At 37.8% G+C, this 13,547-nt stretch overlaps 1 protein-coding gene across 1 annotated transcript in view; it reads right to left on the minus strand.

Moving 5' to 3' along the window:
* Positions 1-7,200: 7,200 nt before the first annotated feature.
* The window catches only part of MEOX2 (mesenchyme homeobox 2), a 64,556-nt gene continuing 58,209 nt past the window's right edge, over positions 7,201-13,547 (minus strand). The window contains 1 exon segment of the mRNA XM_006085040.3: positions 7,201-8,607. Coding sequence (XP_006085102.2) covers positions 8,383-8,607 — 225 coding nt within the window. The 3' untranslated portion in view covers positions 7,201-8,382.

Below are 13,547 nucleotides of genomic sequence, written 5' to 3' on the forward strand. Positions count from 1 at the left end.
ACATGTTTAACGTCACACCCTATTTTCAGCAACTGGATCTGTAGACATTTTGGGGAAACAGCTATGACCCGTAGCAAAAGGCAACTCACTGGCTAGGGAAGGAGGTGGCAGTCATTGAAGTATCGACCTCAGGTGAAAGCAAGGAGGAAAAGCAATCATTCTCCCCCAAAACGGGGAAACCTGGCACGGAAACTGGTTCACACCATGGATTGCCAGTGGGGAGTCAGCAGAAGGTTCCTGAAAAGTAAGGAATTCTATTTACGGGTTTCGGTCTCCGGCTGCGGCATCGTGCGGTGCGGATGATGGTGCGGAACTGCTCCAGCTTCCGAGCCCGGCTCCTTCCGCTACGCCGCCAGAGAGCGGGCGTGGAGCCGGCGCCCGCTGCAAAGGTGTGGCGGCCACCACAAAGCGGGGGTCCGCCCAGGAAAGCCCGCCCCCTGCGCGTGCAGACCGCCCTCCACCAGAACGCGGCCCCCTGAGCAGCGTGCGGGCGGCAGGTGGTCAGGCACGTGATCCAGCACGTGGTCCTGCACGTGACCCGGCACGTGATCTGCAAGCACTAGTACCGCCCTGATCTGCTCAGGGCCGCCCACCCCTTCCCCCTTAAAGCTGTGGTTCTCAACCTTGGCTGCACATTAGAATCACCTGGGAATCTTTTTTAAAATCCTGATTTCTGGGCCTCATCCTCCGGAAATTCTGTTTCTTTGTTACTAATGTTGTGGCCCCACCCCATAACAAAGAAACAGAATTTCCGGAGGATGAGGCCCAGAAATCAGGATTTTAAAAAGATTCCCAGGTGATTCTAATTACCTTAAAGCAACTTACCTCAAAAAAAAGTAAATAAAAATATAAATGAACAATGTGTCAAACAAAATTATGGTTTTATAAAATGCTTTTTTTAAAATTGGTTTTCGACAGACACGGATACAAAGTTATAAAGTACAAGTATTATGTCTTGAGTATCTTCATGTTCCTTCTGTTCAAAACCTCTTTGATCAAAACACAGGATTTGGGGGTCAAGAGACTTAACTATACGGCCCAGCTCTGCCATTTAGGGGCACTTGCGTTTAGGCAAAATGCTCCTCTTGCTAAGCTTCAATGGTCTCCTGTGTAGCCTCGGCCAATACGCACTTTAATGGAGCTGCTGCAAGGACTCAAGGACACCGTGGATTAACCGTGCTACAAATAGCAAACGGGTCCTGCACCATCAGCAGGGGAAAAATTAGATTTGTACAATGGCAATGAAGACTTCTGTGGTAGTAAGCTATCTATCCTCATTCTTTAAAATTTATCTGAGAGGTTATCTATCTTGCTTTATATGAGTCAGCACAGTATCAAAGAATTGTGTCACATAAATCTGTAGCGAAAACATAATACTGTTAGGTAATGAATATATTTAAAGAAAATAAAGTGGTTAATTTTGCCCTGCAGAGAGCTGATAATCTCCTTTGAGGACTATTTACTCTGATAATAACATGGGTCCTATTTAATAGCTATGAAAAGCTGATTTTGACTAATTTTGCAAACTTAATTTTTGTATTTTGGAATTGGTAGTCATACTTTTTTAACTCACTGTTTCTCCTTCATAAGCTTTTCAGAAAAAATATAATTGGGAAGATATTTAATGAGGACATATGTAACTGTGATGTAACCTATACCATTGATTTAAAGTAAAGCTTATTCCATGCTGAGGTGGAAGTACTCTGAAGGTTTTACAGCTTTGCTATGCAATCTGACCTGTGCAACACCCCAAAAATGGAATGCTTACATGCCACGTTTAAATTCCACCTTACAATATGGTATGCCATTCTTTTCCAACATAACACAGTGATTTCAGACAATTGTAAGCTTGACACCTGATTTCACTTTAATAACACCTGCCCAGAGCGTAATTAGTAGTCCATTTTTATAAAAAAAGGACTTCCATACTGCACAGATGGCATTCCTCATACCAGACAAGCAACGATGTATATTTGGAAACCAGCCAGACTGTCTGCAAAAATTGTGAGAATTTCAAGACAGGCATCTGAGCAGAAGGAAAAATTTCTCTTTTCTTTCAAACCATAAATGAACATCTGTTAAAGCCTAGTCCCCTTAACTTTTCTTTCTACTTATTCTCATCCAACGTGGTACATATGAGCACAATTTCGAAGACTATAACCAAATTTTTGGGTTGGCTGTTAACCCATATATTGTTCATTTAAAAATGTTCCAGAGCTATACTTTACAACTAATTTGGATTTACAGCCACTTCTTTGAATGGACCTTGTATCATTTCATTCAGGCATTAATTCAACAAATATTTATTGATTGTTACAACATGCCAAGCTCAGAATCAGTGTTTGTAATTGTGAAAATTATGCATTGAATACCTCTAGGGGGTGTCATTCACTTCACAATTAGCATATAGTGTGACAATGATCGCCATGGTCACCAGGTGTGGGCAGTCTAATATCTTGAGGCAGAAGTAACTCTTTTATAATTCACACAAACTCAGCATATCAGCTGGTGGTGGAGCCTCCAGAGACTGTTCAAGGTGCTAGACTCATTGCAATGAACACAGTGAATAGAGTTCCTGCACTTATGAGGCCTGCAATCAATGGTAGAAGAAACTGGCAGATACTTACCTAACAGCTAAGAAGAAAAACAGTACTACTTAAAGGGGTAGAATGTGACAGGTGGTGCCATTTTATTTTAGAAGATCCAGGATGGCCTGAATGAGGAAGTGGACACCTTGGAAATGAGGTAGTAAGTAGGAGATCTATATGGTGAAAGAGCATTCCAGACAAGGGGATTCGGGAATGTAGACCTGAATGAGAGGGGAGTGAACTCGGATATGATGAATTCTTCTAAAACAGCGGTTCTCAACCTGTGGGTCGCGACCCCTTTGGCGGTCAAACGACCCTTTCACAGGGGTCGCCTAAGACCATCCTGCATATCAGATATTTACATTTGGATTCATAACAGTAGCAACATTACAGTTATGAAGTAGCAACGAAAATAATTTTATGGTTGGGTCACAACATGAGGAACTGTATTTGAAAGGCCAGAAGGTTGAGAACCACTGTCTAAAAGAAATTAAGTTGATGTGACATTTATAAAATGTGTAATGTCATGAGCCAATTTGTCTTTTTCTATTGAACATGTAAGTTTTATTTTTTATATTGACAGTTGACATTCAATATTATTTTATACTAGAGGCCCGGTACACGAATTCATGCACAGGTGGGGTCCTTCGGTGTGGTCAGCGATTGCCCAGTCCCTTTCGGGCCTGATGGGGGCTGACCAGCTGGGGTGGGACCACGAGAGGGACCCAGGGCATGTCCGGTCCTCTTACTCAGTCCTGATCAGGCCAGACACCAGCAGCAAGCTGACCTGCTGGTCAGAGCATCTGCCCCCTGGTGGTCAGTGCATGTCATAACAACTGGTCGAGTGGTGGACTGAACAATCAACCAATTGGTCAGAAACTTAGCATATTATGCTTTTATTATATAGGATTAGTTTCAGGTGTACAGCATAGTGGTCAAATAATTATAATTTCTGAAGTGATCCCCTGATAATTCTGGTACCTACTTGGCATCACACATAGTTATTACAATATTATTGACTATATTCCCTATGCTGTACTTTACATTTCTGTGACTTTTTTATGACTACCAATTCGTACTTCTTAATCCCTTCACATTTTTCACTCAGCTCCCTTCCCATCTGGCAACCCTCAGTCTGTTCTCTGTATCTATGAGTCTGTTTTGTTTGTTCATTTATTTTGTTCTTTAGATCTCACATATAGTGAAATGATCAGATATTTGGCTTCTCTGTCTGATTTATTTTACTTAGCATAATACCCTCTAAGTCCATCCATGGTGTTAATAATCATAAAATTTCATTCTTTTTTATGGCTGAGTAATATTCCGTTGTATATGTGTACTACATCTTCTTTATCTAGTTGACTATTTTTTAAATTTCTTTATTGATTAAGTTATTACATATGTGTCCTTATCCCCACAGTACCCCCATCCCCCCACTCATGCCCTCACCCCCCTGTTGTCTGTGTCCATTGGTTAGGCCTATATGCATGCATATAAGTACTTTGGTTGATCTCTCCCCCTTACCAGTTGACTACTGATGGGCACTTGGGTTAAGAAGTATCCTTTTAATCTTACCATTTTAGATAACATGCACTCTATTCACTTTTAAATTTTTTAAAATACTAAAATATTATCTTAGATAATATAGAAATGAGATAAAAATTATTTCATTCCAATGTTTACAAATTTAAATAAAATTGAGCTCTCACCTAAAGAAAGTCAAAATCAAGCAAATAATTTACCCACAATTACTAGTTCAGCTTTAAATATATACTGTGTGCTTAACATTTAATCAATAAAATAAAAGAATACAATAAAAGCAACAGATAAAAATACAATTATTCCTCAAATAGTTAAAAAAAACTTTACCAATTGAGTATTTGTGTTTGATAAACATCTCATTCTAATCTAACTACCACTCACCTCAAAGATCAACTTAATTACTTTAACACCAATTTATTAGGAAACAGGTCACAGCATAACTGAGGTATTTTTTTAAATCTATATACTATTTAGACTCACCAGTCTAGGTATGTTTACAAATAAAGGAGAGAATATTTTACACTAAATCTTTCTCATCACTAACTTAGAATACTCTGCCATCTTGTTACTGATTTTATTCTAGCTTTGTAATTACCTCCAAACTCCTCTGAAAAGGAAATTAGCATTTGCCACTATAGATATGCCAGCGATTTTTTAAAATGTTCTTGAAAACCAGTATCATTAAAAACATAAAATATATATTTTTATCATTTACTTTGTTCCCTCTGCCCTTTAATCTAATTCTATTCTCCTAAGGAAAACCCTACTGAATTTCACAAGTCATTCCCACATTTATTTTATGTAATGTCATTCAAAAGTTATTAAAACTATGGTTGGAATTATTTTAAGTGCATTTAGTTTGTACACACACACACACACACACACACACACAAAATGGCAAGCTTGGGTCTTAAGTCTCTGAAGGGGAAAACAGGCTGACAACCCTAGGTAAATATGGGAAGTAAGAGGTAATTGGGGTCATGTTAACAATGAGTTAAAAATATGTGGATCAACTTTTGGAAAACTTTGCAGTGTTCATCCCTCTAAATCCTGCTGGAAAAATGACTCTAACCAAGATTCCATACTATTTTCAGAGGAAGGTACTTTCATGCTATATAAATTTCCACAGAGCTACTAAGTCTGTGACAGAATTATATGCAAAGGGCATTATATAAAACGATATCATAAAGAGCCAGGATCCCAGTATAGAATAAAAACAGAGTTCTTTTAGATTTTGTCATTTCTGGAGTGAATTAAACTTGATAGTGCATGAGAAAATCTTAAATTTCCTGATAGGAGTGTAATTCCAGAAGGATGTTGAGGTATTATCTAGCAAATCTGTGCACCACTTTTAAGATGGGAAATATGAAAACACTCCAAAAAGACTGCCAATTCTTCTAATTAAAATTAATCTAGCTTGATTGTTTACTTGTAATTTTGTCATAATTGTGCTAAGGTGTTCTAGCATCTTATGTGGTGGATAATTTTAATCCATTATGAATAAAATGATGCCCCCTTTTGGTCAGAAGTGGCCTGTCCTACTTGGTGGTTCTTCATGTTCTCTAGAGTTAAATTTCATTACATCACCTTCGAATAGCTCACAATTCTCTAACAAATGCTTCACATTTCCTTAATGTCCAATATATTCAGAATCACTTTTTCCTATTTCATTTATCACACTAAATTGTAATTCTTCTATATCATTCTATTTGACCACAATCCTTAGGCTCCCTCTTTAGCTGCTTCTAAGAGGTCCTTTCCTCTTATTTCTGGAAATTATTTTCCTGCCGAAATGAATTATCCTCCACTTGGTCCCTATTGAACTCAATTCAATTTATATTTTCCCACTTCTCCAATTTGTCAAGATGTTTTGAATTTAAATCCTACAACAAGAAAGTCAGTCCACCCACATAGATGTCATCAGTACAAATACACTTCTAACTAATTCCAGTGATTGATAGGAGAGTGTCTGTTTTATGCCTGGAAGATGTTAATCTGAATAGTCCTCCCTCCAAGGCTAACAGAAATATTGCTAACTGCTGTGATAAAATTTATTACACAAAGGGAAAATGTGATACAACTGGTTATTTCATGTCTTGAATATTGTCTACATATCATGCTAGACTAAGTAAATTAAAGTCATTTTTTCATCAGTATCATCGTTCTAAAACAAATGAAATCAATGAAATAATAAGGTTTGGGGAAAATTTTATTCACCATTATTCTCTATTTCTAATTGATTGGGGGGAGCTGCTGTATCTTTCCATACATTTCTGCTTATGAAACAAATGAAAAACAATGTTATAAAGTTGTAAGCAGGACATAGGTATCCAATGCATGTGCAATCATGCATGACACAAAATATGTCAAGTTAATATAATCTGAGTTTTTAAAAAATATATATTTCTTTATTGATTTCAGAGAGGAAGAGGGAGGGAGAGAGAGAGAGAGAGAGACATCAATGATGAGAATCAGTGATCAGCTGCCTCCAGCATGCCCCCCACTGGGGATCGAGCCCGCAACCCAGGCATTTGCCCTTGGCCGGAATCGAACCTGGCACCCTCAGTCCGCAGGCCAACGCTCTATCCACTGAGCCAAACCAGCTAGGGCTAATCTGAGTTTTTTATTGGCAATGTCCATCAGTACTGAGAATGCTTATTAGTTTATTTAGCTTATTTTCACATCAACAACCTTGGATATTTTGACTTATTTGACTAATTCACACATATTATACATACGCTTTAAAACGTATGAATATTTTACTTATCTCATTGTGGTGAATAATATTACATTTTTTCTTACTTTTATCTTTGATTTAATAAAACGCACAAAGAAATCTATTTGGCTTATTTCTCAAATCAGGGAAATGGCTTAGTGTATGCCCATTACTATATGGTCTATGATATTAGAGGACTGCTTTTTTATAATAAAACTTTCAGAAATATACACGTAGATGATTCATTAATTTATGACCATCTGGATTCCCACAAGTGCAGATGAACTTGGGATATATTAAGTATTTACATTAAAACATGTAAAAATTGAGGAAAACATAGTAGGGAGACCAAAATTATTTACAAAGGATCATTTATTAAACACTTTGTTTTTTACAAAATACAAAGATTGTTGTTTTGCATGAATACATCATATATGAAAAAAATAATGTTTTTACTGAATTTTATTTGAAGACATTCAGAATTTTATTGTCCACCAACTTGAGGAATCAATTTGGTTTTGCAACTTGTCTAACACCATCACCAATCAGGCGTAAACCTTTTTCTTGTAAATTAAATGATATTCATAACAGCTAACATTTTATAGAAATAAAATCAGACAATGTCATACAAAGCTCTTTCTGCAAGGTAACTGATTTGCCTATGATCCTATTTTTTTTCAAGCTATAAGATAGGAAGAATTGAGGAGCTAGGTAACTTTTATAATAATGTATTAGCAGCAGTTGATAGAAAATGCAACATAAGATTTGTTTTGTCTGTGGTACAAGAATATGTCCTATCAGACTCTAATGTATTTTTCTCTACTTGAACACAAGTAAGCATGTGCTGATTGTCTCTGGGATGACAAAGTGGATATAAAGACAGGAAGCTGGTCTGGTTGTCATCGTCAGTGCCTATTTTCATCAGCTAATATGAATGCGTTGCTAAACGTAGTGAAGACAGGAAAATGACTTAAGGGTAATATATACAGAGTTAAAATACATTTTTTTTTTATCCACTTAAGAGTGATTTCAGGCACTGTGGTTGTTCAGGATAAAAATGTTTCATGTTTTTATTCTTGAAAGCAATCTAATTGTCAGTGCAAGCAAAAGCCAATACCTGCCCACTGTCATACACATCACCTCATGCATCTGGAATGTTCAAAGCAAGTTCATCTTCTGCATCTTCATTCTGGAGGCATGTGGAATGAAAATGTCTCAGAGTTTGCTCTTGATAGCAATTCCACTTTCAGTGCAAGCAAAAGCAAACATACCTGCTCGCTGCCATACACACCACCCACACACCTGGAATATTCAAAGCGAGTTCACCTTTCTCCATCTTCACCGGGAAGCATCTTTAATAAGTGGCACTTAGTGTTAAACCCTCTAGAAATCGTGAGAAACTGACTCGAGATGCCTGCATGGAATAATATTAAAAAATCACTGTCATAGTCATCTCTCTGTGTAAACGATGTTTGAGTAAGGCTTGCCGTCACAACACTTCTTTCCTGAGAATGGAGCTGGTCCTCACTGCGTGTATCATAAGTGTGCGTGCTCCGAGCTGTGGTCACTGTCGTGGCTGTCGTCGTTGGCTAGAGAGTCCCCTGTCTGCTGGAGGGTGGCCGCGCCAATGCCCGAGAGCTCGGAAGGGAGGAGGGTTCCCTTTTTCACATTCACCAGTTCCTTTTCTCGAGCCGCAGCTCCTTGCTGTCCCCCTTTTACTCTCTTCCACTTCATCCGCCTGTTCTGGAACCAGACTTTCACCTTTAACAAAGACAAGGAACAAACAAGCAAAAGAAAGAAAGAAAATTAAATGGGCATTTCCCCCTCCTTTTTTGTTGCCAATGAAAAAGCAGTTCCTCAATGTCTTACACAAAGACATGATGAAGGAATGAATATGAAAATACACCAACACTGAATTTAATCAGGTCTCATGTTCATGATAATACTTTTTAAACTTTCAGAAGGCCCATATGAAGTGCTGCATGTCAATTTTATGAGATACTATATAAAAATAGACGAGAAAGAACTATTGTTTTAGGTTATTCACAGGTATCTGGCTTTACCAAGGGTTTCTATGAGTTAGAGCTAACATCCTTTAAAATGTATTTTTCAATTACAGTTGACACGCAATTTTATATTAGTTTCAGGTGTATTATTGTATGTATGTATTATTGTACATAATAAATAATATGTACAACACAGTGACTACATATACCTCACGAAGTGATCACAGTAGTGCTAGTACCATCTGGCACCATCCACAGTTACAACATTTTAATAATTATCTTGGTGAAAATCTTCCCTCTCTCCCAAGTTCTTCGACTTGACACCTAGCTGTCAGTTCCTGAACCAATCTGACACGTGCTCAGGGACAACGGAGGAAGCTGGGTCTGAAAGGGCACTGTGAGCACCGGCCGCCGCTGCTTCCCAGAGCTTTCTCTGAGCACTGCACCTCGGAGTGAGTCCCTTCTTTTGAACTATTTTTGTCTGCCTTTTGTACTTTCATTTTACTTTGTAAATATGTAATTCCTATAATTTCCTAAAACTAAGGTCAAAATAAAAAAAAATTTTTCACTGATATTTGTTAAATACTAATACTGAGATGAGACATTATATAATTCACATCAGCTTTGTAGAGATGTTTTCCTTCTAACATAGTAATTGAATTTACCTAGTACATTTAAATATAGATATTTAATTATTATGAATGTTATCTAAAATTACACATGTATAATTTTAAATATCCATTAGGTGCCTATCCATGATCAGAACCAGAAAAATATTGGCATCATTTCACTGTTTTCTTTAGGAGGAACATTTTCCCTTTCATACTGCATTTCTCATCGTTGTATATCCTTGTTAAGCTAAGTGTCCTCTCACATTGTGTTTATCATCCCCAAGTCTTTATTTAAAGCAAACACACAGGTTTCAGAACGTGTTACTTTAAAAAGTACTGTTTAAGTTCAATTGTCTTTTAGGCTTCTTGCCCTATCCATATTGACTTAAGGAACTGTATTCACTCATTTTTTAAAAATGACTATACTATTCCATTGTGTAAATATACCACAGTTTATCTATTCTCCTGTCCATGCACACTTGAATTACTTTTTTTTTCTTTTATAAATGGTGCTGCTATAAATATTCTTGTATGTGTGTTCTGATAAACATGATCAAACCTCTCTAAGTATATATCCAGGAGTTGCACTGATGGGTCACAAGTTGTGTGAATGTTCAACTTAACATAATACAGAAAAATTATTTTCCAAAGTTGCATCAATTTAACCTCCCACAGTCCAGTGTGTAAGAGTTTTTATTTACTCACTAGAGGCCTGATGCATGAATTCATGCACTGGTGGGGTCCCTGGGCCTGGCCTGTGGGGATTGGGCTGAAACCGGCTCTCCGATATCCCCTGAGGGGTCCCAGATTGCGAGAGGGCATTCTCAGATGACACACCCCCGAATCCGGCTCCCTCCTCTCTGGTTCCGGGTGCATCAACTGAGGGCCGCAGCTGCCAAGTCACCACATCTTGGCAGCTCCTGCATTGAAAGTCTGCCCCCTGGTGGTCATTGTGCATTATAGCTATCGGTCGGACAGTTGGAAGGTCACTTAGGCTTTTATATATAGAGATGTATTTGCCAACATTAGGAGTTATCATTTTTCCAATACAATGATTATAAATGTTATCTAAGCATGTTATTTTGCATTTCCTAATTACTAATGAAGTAAAGCATCTTTACAATGCTTATGGCCCATTTGCATTTCCTCTTTTCTAAAGTGCTTCTGCATATTTGGTTTGCATTGAATTCTTTTAAAATTAAATTTATTCTTTATAGATTTTTAAAGTATGTTCTAAACGCTAATTTAATGCTTTGTGGTTATATGGCTGATATTATAGTCTCTCAATTTATTGGATCTTTTTTTCAGTCCTTCGAGTGCCCTTTGATGATCAGAAAATCTAAGATTTCATATATTCAAATTTATCAATTTTCTGTTATGCATATTACTTTGATGTCTTCATGAAGACCCATCTTTCTGCCAAGGACAGTAAGAAAGTCTTCTATGTCTTCTTCTAAGAGTTTTAAAGTTTGCATTTCCAATTAAAGTGTGTAATCCCTAAAGTATTTGTTTTCATACCTATTTCAAGGAAAAGATCTAAATTTACTTTATTCCATATAGATAACAAGTTGTTCCAGGACAATTTATTAAATATCCCATCATTTCCCACTGATCACTGTTTGACTCTGTTCTAAATCAAGTTTCCATATATGCACAGCTTTTTTGATTTGACAAAACCACAGTCTTAATATTCTAATTTATAATAAGTCTTTATATCTGGTCTGGATAGTTCTGTTTTATTCTACTCCAGGAATATTTCAAATATTCTCCATTTTCATTTCAGAAACAATCTGAATTTCTCTTAGCATGGTGCTAAGAGAAAGCAAAAAGAAATATCAATTTCCAAACATGTTTTTATTTTAATATTACTCATATCACAACACTCCGTCGAAACTAGTAGTTTCCTCAGATGCCTGTACCAAAAAATATTTAAACTAAGATTTAACTCTGAATTTTCAGTGGTCTATTAGGCCATAATTGAAATCTTGTATCATGTAATGTATTACCCATACTTATATTAATCCATTTGAAAATAAAATAATAAGGAAATTTGGAAAAAATCTGATGAATAACTCAAAATACAGTAAAAGAAGATATATTAAAAACTAGCTGATGTGTGTGCATGTATTATTATTACCTAATAACCACACATACTTACTTATGACTATGCAACCATATTAATAGGTGCTATTTATGCATTACTTGTAATATATACTTTCCAGATATTTTAAACACTATTCCTATTTTATAGATGAGGAAGTTGAGACTCAAAGGTTAAGTGATTTGCCTATGATTACAGAAATAGGTACACTTGGTGCCAACATTTAAACCTGGCATTTGTTTGGCTCTAGATTGTACTTTTAATTATTTTTGTTCCTGTTATACTTCAAACTCCCAATTTTTTAAAGCATTCAAGACAGAAAAGTAAAGCATATGAAATATGTGAACTCCATCCATATGATTACTATCATTCAGGTAATTCTCCTTCTCAATATAATTAGGTTTGTAAATATGACACTATTTTCCTGTACTACAATTTAGGTAATTATACTACTCACTTTAATTACCTTTGCAAGCTTTGATATAGCATGTTGCATTAGATCTTTTCCACATGAGTTGGGTTCCACTCCTGGCTTCACTTCTGAGTTTCTGCGTGAATTTGAGAAAATTACACTTCTCTCTGCCTCAATTTTCATATTTGTAATATTGGAATAATGAGTCTTTCAAGATTCTCCATAGGGATATTTTCTCCAAGGACAATTCCAGATGGAAGAAACACATTATCATCATTGTCACCAAGAGCTGAAACATCCAGTCAAAATCATCTTGGCAGAAAATGAGAGGAATAGATTTCTTAAAATCTACTCTTATTTCCTTTTTCTGGGAAAGAGGGTTCAGTAATTCTATAATACCAGTATAAAACCTGTTCTGTGAAATTTTATAAGAAAAACTGTAAGAATATGGTATGGATTTTATAAATAGTATAGGCTATTTTGTGTTGTTTTCTGTTACCATGTGAAATTTTGCCATTTCAACTTTTAAAACAGATTGATAAAAGACTTCATGGTTTTCAATATTAGTTATATATTCATACACCTATATGGATAAATGAATACTACAGGTGTATAAATATATATGTGAAAGCATTTGATAATTATATAGTAATCCTAACATCTTTATGTACTATGTTCTTTGGGAATTAGATTACATATTTGATACTGGAATTCCATTAAATTAGCAATGGAACAAAAGGAAAGCAACAAATACATAATGGGTACAACTTATGAAAATGGAATGGAGACGTGCAGAACTTCAAAAGTTAGTGTATCCAAATTTATTTTCAAACTAGAGGCCCGGCACACAGATTTGTGCACTGGTGGGGTCCTTTGGCCTGGCCTGTGGGATCGGGCCGAAACTGGCTTTCCGACATCTCCTGAGGGGTCCCGATTGCAAGAGGGCTGTTTTGGGGTGATGCACCCCAGAATTGGGCTCCCTCCCCTCTGGTTCCGGGTGTGTCACCTGAGAACTGCAGCTGCCAAGCCACCGAAGCTCGGCAGCTCCTGTGTCGAGCGTCTGCCCCCTAGTGGTCATTGCATGTCATAGCTACCGGTCGGATGGTAGAACGGTCGGATGGTTGCTTAGGCTTTTATATATAGACTAGAGGCCCGGTGCACAAAAATTTGTGCACTGGGGGGGGGGGTCTCCCAGCCCGGCCTGTGCCCTCTCGCCGTCTGGGACCCTTCGGGAGATAACGACCTGCTGGCTTAGGCCTGCTCCCGGGTGGCAGAGGGCAGGCCCAATCCCTAGGTGCAGGCCCTGGTCGGGCTCAGAGCAGGGCTGATTGGGGAGTTGGGGCGCCGCCCCCTGTCATGCACAGAGCAGGGCAGATCGGGAGGTTGCAATGCCACCCTCAGTCACGCTCAGGGTGGGGCCGATTGGGGGGTTGGGGCACCGCCCCCTGTCACACTCAAGGCAGGGTCGATAGGGAAGTTGCGGCACCACCCCCTGTCACGCACAGAGCAGGGCCGATCAGGGGGTTGGGGTGCTGCCTCCTGTCACTCACAGAGCAGGGCCGATCAGGGGG

Source organism: Myotis lucifugus, unplaced genomic scaffold (assembly GCF_000147115.1).
Source record: "Myotis lucifugus unplaced genomic scaffold, Myoluc2.0 scaffold_15, whole genome shotgun sequence".
Lineage (NCBI taxonomy): Eukaryota > Metazoa > Chordata > Mammalia > Chiroptera > Vespertilionidae > Myotis > Myotis lucifugus.